Source organism: Schistocerca gregaria, chromosome X (assembly GCF_023897955.1).
Source record: "Schistocerca gregaria isolate iqSchGreg1 chromosome X, iqSchGreg1.2, whole genome shotgun sequence".
In the NCBI taxonomy this organism is placed as follows: domain Eukaryota; kingdom Metazoa; phylum Arthropoda; class Insecta; order Orthoptera; family Acrididae; genus Schistocerca; species Schistocerca gregaria.
In genome coordinates, this window is record NC_064931.1 from 805,269,076 (window position 1) to 805,284,821 (window position 15,746).

The 15,746-nt window shown below is 40.9% G+C and overlaps 1 protein-coding gene across 1 annotated transcript in view; it reads right to left on the minus strand.

Annotated features, from left to right (window-relative positions):
* Window positions 1-15,746, minus strand: part of LOC126298331 (dynein axonemal heavy chain 7-like) — a 1,150,327-nt gene that overhangs the window by 855,860 nt on the left and 278,721 nt on the right. Inside the window, exons 18-19 of the mRNA XM_049989626.1 lie at window positions 7,903-8,123; window positions 7,672-7,806 (exon numbers count right to left, since the gene is read on the minus strand). Of these exons, the coding sequence (XP_049845583.1) occupies window positions 7,672-7,806; window positions 7,903-8,123 (356 nt within the window). The remainder of the gene's footprint in view (window positions 1-7,671; window positions 7,807-7,902; window positions 8,124-15,746) is intronic.

Consider the following 15,746-nt stretch of genomic DNA (forward strand, 5'->3'; position numbering starts at 1 on the left):
ACACCACTGGAGGCGGGCTGCATGATGTTGGGGCGTGAGCGGAAGACGGCCTAACGGTGTGCGGAACCGTAGCCCAGCTTCATGGAGACGGTTGCGAATGGTCCTCGCCGATACCCCAGGAGCAACAGTGTCCCTAATTTGCTGGGAAGTGGCGGTGCGGTCCCCTACGACACTGCGTAGGATCCTACGGTCTTGGCGTGCATCCGTGCGTCGCTGCGGTCCGGTCCCAGGTCGATGGGCACGTGCACCTTCCGCCGACCACTGGCGACAACATCGATGTACTGTGGAGACCTCACGCCCCACGTGTTGAGCAATTCGGCGGTACGTCCACCCGGCCTCCCGCATGCCCACTATACGCCCTCGCTCAAAGTCCATCAACTAGAAGTACGGTTCACGTCCACGCTGTCGCGGCATGCTACCAGTGTTAAAGACTGCGATGGAGCTCCGTATGCCACGGCAAACTGGCTGACACTGACGGCGGCGGTGCACAAATGCTGCGCAGCTAGCGCCATTCGACGGCCAACACCGCGGTTCCTGGTGTGTCCGCTGTGCCGTGCGTGTGATCATTGCTTGTACAGCCCTCTCGCAGTTTCCGGAGCAAGTATGGTGGGTCTGACACACCGGTGTCAATGTGTTCTTTTTTCCATTTCCAGGAGTGTATGATGTGAAATGTGTTTTTCGAGCATATTCTAAGATGAAGGCCCTGTTAACCTCCGTAAAAGATGATCTTGGTTTGCGTAAGGCTGGTGTCTATAGTATTCCTTGCAGTTGTGGCATGTCATACATTGGTCAGACAATCAGTACTGTGGAAGACCGGTATACTGAACATAAGTGTCACACACACTTACAACAGCCGAGCAAATCCGGTATTGCAGAACATTGCCTTGACACCGGTCATCCTATGGAATACAACAACACGGAGATTCTGGCTAGCACGTCCACCTATTGGGATAGTGTTATTAAGGAAGCTGTTGAAATCAAACTATCAAGCAACCTTATAAACAGAGATGGTGGATTTTGTTTAAATGCTGCTTGTAATCCGGCTCTCCTTCTCATCAAAAAACAGAGGGACAGAATTATTGCTACTTGACCTGTTGATTAATAGTCACTATCGATATTTCTGATGTTGGTTATGTTTGCTTGTGTGTTGGCTCTGCGGTTACTTGTTCTGTGTGTGGTACCTTCCTTGTTTCTCCTCAGTGAACCGAGGTATTACATTCCCTTGCACATTGCTTCCTCCTTGCAGACGTGCCTTCAGAATGGCAGGATGTGCTCCTGACGAAATATCGGCGGTGGTCGACGGCGTTACCCGGCAGCAAACCCGTAAGTTATTTGCATATTAGAAGTGTGTTTGAGAGGTAGGTCTATTTGAAAAAAGGACTACCCAACGAACGAAGGGCTACAGAACAGGAAAATTAATTTCAGTTCTCTGAATTGAACAACGAGGCATCTAAGGTAAATAAATACGAACAAAATATACTTGAATATTCTAGACGGGGCTACACAGGTCAAGGTGCAGCTTATGAGGTAAAAGTTTGCAAACAGTTTCTTGATGGAGTAAAAGTTAGCAGGCCGGAGTGGCCGTGCGGTTCTAGGCGCTACAGTCTGGAACCGGGCTACCGCTATGGTCACAGGTTCGAATCCTGCCTCGGGCATGGATGTGTGTGATGTCCTTAGGTTAGTTAGGTTTAATTAGTTCTAAGTTCTGGGCGACTGATGACCTGAGAAGGTAAGTCGCATAGTGCTCAGAGCCATTTGAACCATTTGAGTACAAGTTCTCAAATTGTTTCTTGATAGGGTAAAAGTGAGCATTGCGGACTTCTACCCGTTTACAGCTGCATACTTGTACCCCATTCCGCTATTTTTTCCGGCAATCTACAGATAATACATACAACTAAAGTTATGGAGATCAAGGTGGATATTGGAAGCTGACAGCCACCAGTTCTACTGCCGAATTATATGATTTTTAAATGGATTTAGGCTCACCTAACACTCGATGAAAACTACACGATTTTTACGTGTAAAAAGTACAAAAGTGAATTACCGCATTTTCTCCAGCTGTAAGCGTCCGATTACCACGAGGTACCAGAACAGAAATGAGAAAAGGATGACGTGTGCGCTGCCTGGTGGTAGAGTAGTGCCTTAGGGGCCTGAAAGCTTGATGCGTAGTCTTTCCCCATGTGTACTCTCACCCCCACCTACCCTAACCAGTATTCCAGCAACAACAGCACCGATATGCTAACTGCTAACTCCAAGCAGCATCACTGCTGGTTCGCTACTAGAGTACCGATTATTCTTCATATTTAACTGTCCTCATTCATACATATCGATAGAACATATATCACACTAGAGTAAGCTGGGACCACCCTATCGAATGGATACCTAAAATTCTGCCTTAAAAATAATTTTGTATGTAAGGGGAAATAAACTAACGATTTTCGTTGACACTGAACATCGCAAGATCAGTGTTTGTTTGTGATGACTACTACTACAGATGGGAAAAACGTAATTGCAAATATCTGGGGTAGCTCCATAAAAAATGCACCTGATGCCTGTTAGGAGGTACACTATGTGATCAAAAGTATCCGGACACCCCAGAAACATACGTTTTTCACATTAGGTGCATTGTGCTTTCAGGTACTCCATATCAGCGACCTCAGTAATCATCAGACGTCGTGAGAGAGCAGAAAGGGGAGCTCCGCGGAACTCACGGACTTAGAACGTGGTCAGGTGATTGGGTGTCACTTGCGTCATACGTCTATACACGATATTTCCACACTCCTAAACATCCCTAGGTCCCCTGTTTCCGATGTGATAGTGACGTGGAAACGTGAATGGACACGTACAACACAAAAGCGTATAGGCCGAGATCGTCTAATGACCAACAGAGACCCCCGACCATAGCGCTCAGAGCCATTTTTTTAGACCCCCGACAGTTGAAGAGGGTCGTAATGTATAATAGTCAGACATCTATCCAGACCATCACACAGGAATTCCAAAATGCATCAAGATCCACTGCACGTGCTATGAAAGTTAGGCGGGAGGTGAGAAAACTTCTATTTCATGGTCGAGCGGCTGCTCATAAGCCACAAGTCACGCCGGTAAATGCCAAACGACGCCTCGCTTGGTGTAAGGAGCGTAAACACTGGGCGATTGAACAGCCGATGGCAGGGTGTGGATATGGTGAATGTCTGGTGAACGTTATCTGCCAGCGTGTGTAGAGCGAATAGTAAAATTCGGAGGCTCTGGTGTCATGGTATGGTCGTGTTTTTCTTGGAGGGGGCTTCAACCCCTGTTGTTTTTCGTGGTACTATCACATCACAGGCCAACGTTGAAGTTGTAAGCACCTTCTTGCTTCCCACTGTTGAAGAGCAATTCGGGGATGGCGATTGCATCTTCCAACACGATCGAACACTTGTTCATAATGCACGGCCTGTGGCAGAGTGGTTCCACGACAATAACATCCCTTTAATGGACTATCCTGCACAGAGTCGTGACCTGAACCTATAGAACACCTGTTTTGGAACACATGTTTTGGAACGCCGTCTTCGTGCCAGGTCTCACCGACCGTCATCGATAGCTCTCTTCAGTGCAACACTCCGTGAAGAATAGGCTGCCGTTCCCCAAGAAACCTTCCTGCTCCTGATTAAACGTATGCCTGCGAGAGTGGAAGCTGTCATCAAGGCTTAGGGTGGGCCAACACCATATTGAATGCCAGCATTACCTATGGAGGGAACCAGGTGTCCGGATACTTTCGATAATATAGTGTACGTCCGAATTTGGGGACAATGACTTGCGAAGGTAGGTGTTGGATCTGAAATCAGAGACTAAGTAACAAAATGTGTGCTTCTGTACCTTTGTTGTAACTTATGTCTTCAGTCTGTTCATGGTATCTGGCGTAGTCCCACGTGTAGTTTTCACTGTGTGATACCTACTATAATAATGTGATTTAGTTTCATAATAACAGTACACAAGTGTTACTGTGGCTACTGCTCTGCACGGAAATTTCCACATTGGTGATCCATGCCAAGCATACTGAATTCGGTAACGCCAAGTGCCATATTCCCGCCAAATTAGACATAGGTTATTAGGATATTACCCCCAACCAAATCCTGTTTTTAGTGGACTGCAAGATATGATTATGTTCTCCTCCCACACAGATGGATGGCCATGTGGAGTATTTGCAACGAATTATTGCGGTCCAGCCCTTTCGATCTTAATGTCTTCACCAATGAGACAGATCAAACTACCTCGGTACAAAACTGTGTTTAAGCGCCTGAACCAGATCTTGTGTGTAATTCTATTGGCAATATTATGTCTCATACGCATTCCATTGTAATTCCATGCGAGAAATTCAGCAGATGAACCTGTTTCTTCTCCCAAGTGGAACCTGACCAGCCATGTCACATGATGGTACGCATTTCTCCTCCTTACACGAGGCATCAAAATAACGTTTCACCAGGCAACGCCGGTCAACTGCTGTTTGTATATGAGAAATCGGTTGGAAACATTTCTCATGTCAGCACGTTGTAGGTGTCGCCACCGGCGCCAACCTTGTATAGTTGGTCTGAAAAGCTAATCATTTGCATATCACAGCATCTTCTTCCTGTCGGTTAAATTTCGCGTCTGTAGCACGTCATCTTCGTGGTGTAGCAATTTTAATGGCCAGTAGTGTAACTAATGCCGTGGTGGGTAAAGTTTTATGCGGCAAGCAGCAGTAAATCTCGGAGATGCAACATGCATTTGACACTATTGAAGACTGCGTTCACATGTGCCTTACTTTGTCTAACCGTTTACCTTCAGTACCATTGTCCACAATGGCGGAAGCCAGAGAAATCACAATCGGGGCAGTCCTGTCACAAACAGTAAATGGCAAACAACAACCTCTCCGAATCTTTTCATGGAAACTCACAGTCTCAAAACAGATGTGGTCAGCTTACGATCGAGAGCTTTTGGCTCAGTACGAAAGCATTAAACATTTCCTTGAGGACATTGCGGAATGCCTGATAACTACATTCACTGACCACCAACTACTGATACGTGCGATACGCAACCCGAGTAAAAACTGCACTCCACACTGCTTCCGTTATATGGATTACAGTGGCAATTCACTACACAAATTAGTCACGTTAACGTTGTCAACAATGTGGTTGGTGACTTTCTGTCTCGAATTCACACACTGAGAGCCACAGTACATTTTATGGAAATGGTGAAGGAACAAAAAAAGATCACAAGATTACATCAATCTCGATAGACGGCAACATTTACTTAACTGCGGAACCAGTTCCGATTCCTGGCACAGACTTGCACCTATGGTGTATTTCACAATGCAGAGTATGTCTGCTGGCTCCAATAAAGTTCCGCAGAGTTATTTTCGATAACCTATAGTTTGTCACATCCTGATATCAAGTCTAGCACCAAATTGGTCATGGAGCCTTTCATGGTCTCCGACATTAAAGTCGAATGCAGGAAGTGGACCCATACTGGCATCAACTTCCAGTGCTGCAAGACAGAAAATACTAAGTTCGTAAAGGAAGACTGCAGCACATCCGTCTGGCTCCAGTGAAACTACCGCACGTGGATCGCACATTTCGGCTTCCCCACATCAATAAGAACTGATCCAGCTGACAGTTCAAGTCCCACCTGTTCACAGAGTTATGAAAATTGTGTGGTGTCCAAATATAGCATACCATCCTCGAGGTAATGCCCTCGTCAATCATTGGTACAGGACTCTTAAATCTCCTCTCATGTGCCATTGCACACAAAGGACAAAAATGTTTCAATTGGCTCTGAGCACTATGGGACTTAACTTCTAAAGTCATCAGTCCCCTAGAACTTACAACTACTTAAACCTAACTAACCTAAGGACATCATACACACCCATGACCGAGGCAGGATTGGAACCTGCGACCGTAGCGGTCGCGCGGTTCCAGACTGTAGCGCCTAGAACTGCTCGGCCGCCCCGGTCGGCCACAAAGGTCAGAAGTCCTACCATGGATATTACTTTGGTGTGTGTATTCCCTATGAAGAAGATTTGTAATCATCATTGGCAGAAATTTTGTACAGTGAATGCCTCGGTCTGCCAGCTGACTCCGCTCCCAGCTGATAGTCAGCTACCAGCAGTAATAAAAATGGTGAAATAACGTATCTCCCACGTCCATGCACTCCATAGTCATGCAGTAACTATCTGTATACAAGGAATTGAAGGATCGTGGGCATGTCATGCTGCGTGATGACACCATGTAGGTAGCCCTACAATACCTGTACTCCAGACTTCGTAAGGTGCTACGGTATGGTGATCACTCATTCACAGTAGTACCGAGAGGCAAACCCTCAACCGTTTCCTTCTAAAGGCTGAAGCCAACATGAATGCCTCAGGATCAAGAGAAGGACTAGCTGTTCGATAAGAGGACCTGCTATCTAACACCGACACATTACCTGTGGATTTCGGCTCTGCTCTTCTCCCTCAGCGGGAAGGGACAATTTGCTGCCATCACCCTTGCTTCCCGCTCTCTCTAGGGCTGGGACCTACAGACCCTCTCTTACCTGACTCATTGGAATAAGGGCACCACTGACTCCACCTTACCTACCAAAGGTACTCCATTTTGAAGCGGGAGGTGTGCTCTGTGGGGACAACGACCTGCATAGGTCGGCGGTCATCTTAAATCAGAGACTAAGGAACAAAGCATGTGAATTGATGCCTTTGTTTTAAGTTGTTTGTTCAGGCTGTTCGTCGTATATGGCTCCACCCCACATGTATATTTTGGTGCCTGATATTCATGCAAATAAAGTGGTTTAATTTCGTCACAACAGTATGCGAGAGATCTTGTGCCTACTTACACTGAAGCAATTTCTCATATTTATATAATTTAAAATTTTAATTTAACGAATATATTTTAAAAGTTAATCGACTATCATGATACAACATTTTACATATTAATGTTCTAACATTTATTTTATAATACAGTTGAATATGACTGGAGCTTGTCGGTGGGTAGTATGCTACACATTTAGCTCGTTGTTTGGAGAAACATAAAGTGTGTTTCAAACATTCTAAGTATCTTTGAGAGGGCATGTTTATTATTTGTCATAAGAAATCTTTTATGGACTGTAACAACGGTTACTCATGGAAACCTTTGCCTATGAGACTACTGTCAAAACTGCTGCCCTCATCAGGAACCATAGATTAGTCTGGCCACTCCACAAATATCTCTCCACTATGGATGGACCTACTGTGTGGCTCTCTGTCCCATTCGGGCATGCAGCCCAACCCACCTTCGATATGTCCATGGTAACAGAAATTTAAAAATTAAGTGAAGAAACTATTGCAGAAAGTGCAAGACTGACTTTTTCACTTCAGAAAGACATAAACTAAATCGAAATGTTTTCATGGTAATATTTGAAAGAATACTGGAAGTCAGACATCAATGAAAGAATTGTATTTATATTACGGTATATTTGGTAGAAATTAATATATGCATAATGTCTACTGCTGATGTTTATAAATTACTTTGTCGCCAAGTTTAATGGAAAACTAAAGTTATTAAAGAAAAATTTTGGAAGTATTAAAGACTTTTTAGACTATTGAGAATCCAGTTGATGTAAAAAACTTAATATCACCATAAAACAGAAAAAATATATTTCAAGGGTAATGACCTAATAGATACTAACCTTAAGTGCACTAGTTTTACCACAGAACGCATTACCAACCAAAATAATGCCATTATATATGGGAAAGATTTCAAGAAACTGAATAATTTTATTTACAAATTGAGATTCTGGTTGATATTTCAACTTCAGAATTTCCTGTAACAATAAGAAGTATTAGATGTTAAAACATAAAATAAAGAGATTTCTTTATGAAACTTTATTTGCAAATGATGTACATATTTCATGACAAACCTTGTGGACTATCTCTTGAAAATCAGGTACTATCCTTAATTGATTGTTTTGTTGAAATACATCTGATAATATATCAGAAAAAAGAGTTCTATCATGTGGAACTAATTTCGGTGCATTTAATTTTATTATTGTCTGCATTAGTAGTAACTCCTCATTTTCATTTGGTAGCTGTAATTTCAATTTTCCAGCAGCCCGTAGGACAGATTTGATTGCCCGCATACCTTGAAAAAAGTAAATAACGTAATTCCATGGAAACTTTTTAAGAATGAAAAGAAGTACTGTAACGTACTGTATTTGGGGAAGTTATAACATAATAGCCTAGAGCTACACAGCCTGCTGTGACTACACTTCTGTTAGCATTTTCCCCCTCTTCATAGTCACCCAAATATGGCTATTCACATCATGTATTTGTAGTATATGTCCAAGTGTGTCTAAAAGTTATTCAACCTATTTCTCCTGTTAATTCGTAATGGGAAACTTTATTAATTGATACTAATGAGTAAGTGAAGCTATCATAATGATGCCTAAGGACAGACTTTGAATGAGCTAAGGAATCATATTAGACATGTCGACTCCTACTACTAGAAGGCTAAGACTGAAACTTTACTGCAACATGTTCTAATTTTTCTGAAACTAGTTAACTAATTAGTATTGAAGTTAGGAAACACCCAAAAGTACTATTGGTTTTTATGTCTTTTACCTGTCAGATTCCCAAGCTTGACAGTAAACTTTTGTAGCTAAAATGTTTCTAAATGGAATTACACCTTCTGTTAATTAACTAAGCCATTATGTTAGAACTTGCCGAAATTAACATAAATGAATATAAGTGTAAATATGGCTGTCATACACATAAACTGGTAATTCACAGAGTAGAAACACAAAATAGTTGGGCAACCTTTTGCACATTACTGAATATTTATTTTGTAAAATAAATTATTACTTGAACATACAGCTCAGTCTATTTATAAAATCTAACCAAGAAGTTTCTCAATCCATTATGTACTTCCTTAAATACTAAAATTTTCGTACAACAGTCTTTATGTGGCCAACCCCAACCAAAAATCTGCAGTTCACATGCTGATCTTGACATGATAACATCTGTGACAGTCTTGGCGCAGAAAGCTCAATGGTGACATCTGTTTAACACGTTTTGTACAAATGTACTTATTTGTAGTATTTATTCACATGCTCAGTATATGTGTGTGACTTACCTAATATATTAAATGGAACTAGTGACTCGTATTAACGTTTATGAGTTTTCCTCTCAAGTTAATGTGTGAATAATTGGACTCTCATTACGTGTTATGTATGTCAAAGTGTTATGTTGGAGAAACTTAACTTCCATTTATTTTTGTGACATATGAAGATGAATTCTGTCTACTGCCTGCATAAACTGGAGCCACTGTAATAACGTTATTGTTGTGTCATAAATCTATTACGAGTAAGTGCTGCGAATATTTTGTTGAGAGCATTCTGCTGAGATGCACTGTTAAGGCGACTGCCAGTGAAAATTATTTTTTCCAGCATCTATAACTGGTCACTATATAGAGTAATAATAAATATGAGAAAAATTTAATTAAACGATGTGTGGTGTACATTATTGTAATATTTCCTGTAACACCAGTTTTACAGCAATGTAAAAAACATATTTGATGAGGCACTGATGGCAGAATAAGAATTTGCGAGAAGAAGACCTCACAAAATGGACATTGGTATTATTTTATGCATCTGGGGTTCCTCTCTGTCAATGAGGTACATAAAACGGCCTTGGAATGGCAGCTGCGCTAGCACATATTACTGCTGCACTATAAATTATATTTACTATGAAGTGTGGTTAATTTTAATACTTGAGTCAGTTCCAATGTATATGAAATCTCTGGGCAATCTGTGTATTATCATGTTCAGTAATGTTGCAGTTGCATTAATGTCATATGAAGAGACCATCTGTTCTTACAAGACTTTTTTTCAAAAATTTGGGGGACCATTCATTTATGTTTCAAATGCAATAAAATTTAAATGCACACATCACTTTACTATATGCAGTCATGACAAGCTCCCATTTATATGAAATCTCTGGTTAACATGAGTATTATCATGTTCAGTAATGCTACAGTTACGTTACTGCCACATGAAAAGACCAGCTGTTCTTGCAAGATTTTTTTTCCAAAGTTTGGGGGACCATTCATTTATGTTACAAGTGGAATAATATTTAAATTCACATGTAACATTACTATGTGCAGCCATGACAAGTTCTTTGAAAGATTACTTACTGAACTAAAAGAGGTGTCATTTAGAGGCAAATCAGTCAGACAGTATGTGTTTACTAGTCATCTTTGTGAACTACCTGAAATTCTAACCTGAGTCTAATTATGTGGAGACAAAACAATAAACGAAAAGATACAGACAAATTCAGTATCACCCTCATTAACATGTTCATAGTTTCACACTCTCACAGTTCATGAACAGCACAACAAAGATAATTATAGTGCCTCCATCAGAAAGTGACCATGTGCTCCAAGTCTAGATAGAGAATTTTATGATACATCCTTAAACAATATGGATTTTAGGCTCAGTTCCAACAAATAATAAAATTAAAAAGTCCATAATGCAACAAAACTACAGGTCCACAGAAGACCTCCCGAAAATACATGACTATTTGTGGTTATTGTAAAATCCGTTACTGGGTGAAAGTGTATATAGTAAACAATGCTGATATAACATTCTCTAATTTATCTACTTCCCCTTAAACTGCATTTTGTGACTGCATTTCCAAAACCATCTACATCAGTAGCAATGTTCAACTATAATAAATGGTTAATTGCATCTATTATAACATTCTACTATATCTTCAAATATCTCATTTCCACAAGAAGGACTGCAGTGGGCTGAGATTCATATTTTTATCAGAATTAGAAAAATATTGATAGACGGGTACTGATCAGTGGAAAAATCAAATGACAAGGGCAACATATAACGAAACTAATCTAATTTCTGTGAATCAGCAAATGCCAGATTTCTGACATGTTTCCATCTTTAGATGTTTAGAAAGGAAAATCGTATGTAAGTTCTAGTGTTACAGTGCAATATAATTTGAATATGCTGAGATGTACGAACATATCCATTTGTGTTACAAGATAAAATTCTTCAAAAGCATAAATTGTCTCTCTGTCACTACATAGTGGACAAAGGCTTGTTTAAGTAGTGACAGGTGGTAGAAATTTTACATGTGGCCATTTCTGAAAGGATGATGTACTACACAAATACGCCCAAAAACGATTAATAAAGAAAAGCAAATTGTCTGGGCAATCTATCCATCTGGAGCACACTGATCTCTCATCCTCAACACTTTAGAGGTTACGACTAACTATTCATGAAATTTAAAAAAAAATCATGTTACACTGGTATCAGCATTAGCAAAGATGGTTATCAGATCTCCAGAAATACTGAGGGTTACCCTAATGTTAGTAAATAAAACACACATAGCCACAACATGCTGATCCAAAAGTGGCACGCAAGAAACTTCACGGAGATGTGGATTCTCCCAGCTGACGAGGAAACTGTGCATTAGTGGGCAATGTCCTGTAGGCAGTTTGGTGAGCTGCACTTCTTTCCATCAACATGGCTGGGAGCTCGAAATTGGTAGTTGGGAGCTCCAATGTTAGGCGAGTTTTGGAGTCCCTTAGGAACGTGGCTGCCAAGGAGGGAAAGAGAGCCTGTATGCAGTCCATGAAGGACGCCATGATGAGCACAGGATGCAGGCAACTATGAGTGATGGTTCATGTCGGTACCAATAATGTGTGTCTCTTTGGATAGGAAGAGATTCTCCCTAGTTTCGAGCGGCTATCTGAAGTGGCAAATTCTGCTAGTCTTGCTTGTGAGATGATAGCAGAGCTAATCATTTGCAGCATAATCGACAGAATTGGTTGCGGACCTCTGGTACACAAGCCGATTGGAGGGTCTGAATCAGAGGCTCACATGGTTCTGCGACCGCGTAGACTGCATATTCTTCAGCTTGTGCCACAGACTGGTGGAGTTTTGGGTTCCGTTAAATAGTCAGGAGTCCATTACACGTAACAGGTGGCTAAGCGGGTAGTGAGGGCTGTGTGGCGTGGACTGGGCGTTTTTTAAGGTTAGAGGATCTCGGGGAAACACAAAAAGGGCTTCATTCTCAAAGGGTGCAGATCGAACACAGGAAGAACGTAGATCTAGGAACCGTCGGTATAAGAGTTGTAAACTGTCGTAGTTGTGTTGGGAAAGTACTAGAGCTCCAAGCGGTTGTAGAAAGCTCGGATGCTCAAATCGTTACAGGCACTGAAAGCTGCCTAAATACGAAGATAAATTCAGCCGAAATTTTTGCGATGGACCTATCGGTGTTCAGAAAGTATAGGCTAAATACATTTGGAACCGGCGTGTTTCTTCCTGTTACACATAATTTATCTTGTAGCCAAGCTGAATTAGCCCATACCAACACGACCCAGTGTGTTGGTATGGGTCGATCCTTTTACCGACGTCCCAAATAAGATGAGGCAATTGCTGGAAGATTCAAAGAAAACTTGATTCTAATTTCAAACACGTACCCGACTCATTCAATTATAGTCGATGGTGACTTAATTTACCCTCGACAGGTTTTCGAAAATACATGTTTCAATGCAGAGGCACGCATAAAACATCGCCCGAAATTGTGCTAACTGCATTCTCTGAAAATAATTTAGAGCAATTAGTTCACGAGCCCACTCGATTAGTAAACGGTACTGAAATCACGTTTGACCACTTAGCAACAAATAATACTGAGCTAATAACAAGCATCAAAACGGGTATAGGGATTGGTGGCCACAAGGTTGTCGTAGCGAGACTGAATATCACAACTCCCAAATCCACCAAAAATAAACGAAAAATATACCTACTCAGGAAAGGAGATAAAAATTCGCTTGACGCGTTCCTGATGGACAGTCTACACTCCTTCGAAATTAAAAATGTAAGTGTAAAAATGTATGTGGGTTGAATTAAAAAATAATACTATGGACAGCAATTGAGAGATTTAACAAAGAAATTAACAAACGGTGTAGCTGATTCCCCGTGGCACACAAAGTAAGTCAGAACAATGTTACAGAAGTAACGAAAAAAGCATGCCAATTTAAATGACCGCAATTGGCGATAATTTACAGAAACTCGAAGTATAGTACGGACTTCAATGCGAGATGCTTGTAACAGTTTCTACAACGAAACTTTGTTTCGAAGCCTAGCAGAAAATCCAAAGAGATCCTGGTCGTATTTAAAGTATGCTAACAAGACACAATTAATGCAATCTCTGCGTGACAGCAATGGAAATACTATCAATTACAGTACTGCTAAAGTGCAGTTACTTAACAAAGGCCTCCTGAAATTCCTTCACCAGAGAAGACTAAGTAAATATTTCATAACTCGAATCAGGAACAGATGCCAACATAAGTAACTCAGAAGCAGATACCCTCGGAGTTGTGAACCCGCTTAAATCACTTAATAAATGCAAGTCTTCCAGTCCTCACTGCATATCAATTAGATTCATTTCAGAGTATGCTGAAGCAATTAGATTCATTTCAGAGTATGCTGAAGCAATAGCTCAATACTGTACAATTATGTATGGAGCTCTGAAAGGAATCCAATTGATATCAAGCATAGCTAACACTTGGTTCAAGAATCATGAAAGAAGGTTGTATACATGGAAGAAGCCTTGAGATACTGGAAGGTTTCAGATAGATTATGTAATGGTAGGACAGAGATTTGGGAACCAGGTTTTAAGTTGTAAGACATTTTCAGGGGCAGATGTGGATTCTGACCACAATCTTTTGGTTATCACCTGTAGATTAAAACTGAAGAAACTGCAAAAAGGTGGGAATTTATGGAGATGGATCCTGGATAAATAGACAGAACCAGAGGTTTTAGAGAGTTTCAGGGAGAGCATTAGGGAACGATTGACAAGAAATAAAGAGGGAAATAAATACAGTAGAAGAAGAATGGGTAGCTTTGATGGATGAAATAGTGAAGGCAGCAGAGGATCAAGTAGGTAAAAAGACTAGGGCTAATAGAAATCCTTAGGTAACAGGAGATATATTGAATTTAATTGATGAAAGGATAAAATACAAAAGTGCAGTAAATGAAGCTGGCAAAAAGGAATACAAGAGCAATGTTCTTGAGGACAATATTATGGGAATGGAGGAGGATGTAGATGAAGATGAAGTGGAAGATATGATACTGCACGAAGAGTTCGACAAAGCACTGAAAGACCTAAGTCGAAACAAGGGTCCGGGAGTAGACAACATTCCATTAGAAATACTGATAGCCTTGGGACAGCCAGCCTTGACAAAACTCTACTATCTGGTGAGCAAGATGTATGAGAGAGGCGAAATACCCTCAGACTTCAAGAAGAATATTATAATTCCAATCCCAAAGAAAGCAGGTGTTTACAGATGTGAAAATTAATAAACTATCAGTTTCATAAGCCACGGCTGCAAAATACTGACACGAATTCTTTACAGACGAATGGAAAAACTGGTAGAACCCGACCTCGGGGAAGATCAGTTTGGATTCCGTAGAAATGTTGGAACACATGAGGCAATACTGACCCTATGGCTTATCTTAGAAAACAGTTTAAGGAAAGGCAAACCTAAGTTTCTAGCATTTGTAGACTTCTTACACTGACATCGTTAATTTCGAAGGAGTGTAGATTATCCATCAGGAACGTGTCAAGCGAATTTGTATCTCCTTTCCTGAGTACGGAAATTTTCGTTTATTTTTGGTGGATTTGGGAGTTGTGATATTCAATCTTGCTACGACAACTCTGTGTTCACCAATCCCTGTACTCGTTTTGATTCTTGTTATGAGCTCAGGATTATTCGTTGCTAAGTGGTCAAGTGTGCTTTCAGAACCGTTTACTATTCGAGTGGGCTTGTGAACTAATTGCTCGAAATAATTTTCAGAAAATATCTAGGTATTACATTTACGTTCATCTTAAATTGGGAAGAACACGCAGGAAATATTGTGGGGAAGACGAACCAAAGACTGCGTATTATTGAAAGAACACTTACGAGATGCAGTACGTCTACTAAAGACAGTGCCTACACTATGCTTGTTCATCCATTTTTTGGAATACTGTTGCGTGGTGTGGGATCCTTACCAAACAGGATTAACGGAGTGCATCCTGAAAGTTCTAAGAAGGGCAGCACGTTTTTTATCGTCGAGGAACAGGGGTGGGAGTGTCACGAACAGGTCATTATTAAAACAATCGTTTTTCTCGTTGCAGCGGACTCTTTTTACGAAATTTCAGTCACCAACTTTCACCTCCGAATGCGAAAATATTTTGTTGACGCCGACCTGCGTAGGGAGGAACGACCATCATAACAATGTAAGGGAAATCAGAGCTCGCAAGGAAAGATATAATTGTTCACTTTTTCCCCAAGCTGTTCGGCAGTAAGGCAACTGATGATGAACGAAATAGAGAGGATATAAAATGTAGACTGGCAAAGGCAAGAAAAGCGTTTCCGAAGAAGAGAAATTTGTTAACATTGATTATAAACTGAAGTGGTAGGAAATATTTTGTGAAGGCATTTGTTGGAGTGTAGCCTAGAAGTGATTAAGATAAGAAGAGAAATGTAATGATAAAGAAAATGCTCAAGATTAGATGAGTACACCGCGTAACTAATGAGGAGGTACTGAGCAGAAGTGGAGAGAAAAGAAATATTCTGTGACATCAAGTTATCGTCAGCTTAATACTGGAGGGAAGTATGGGAGACCAAGAGACGAGTACAGTAAGCAATTTCAAATGGATGTAGGTTGCAGTAGTTACTCGGAGATGAAGAGGCTTGCAC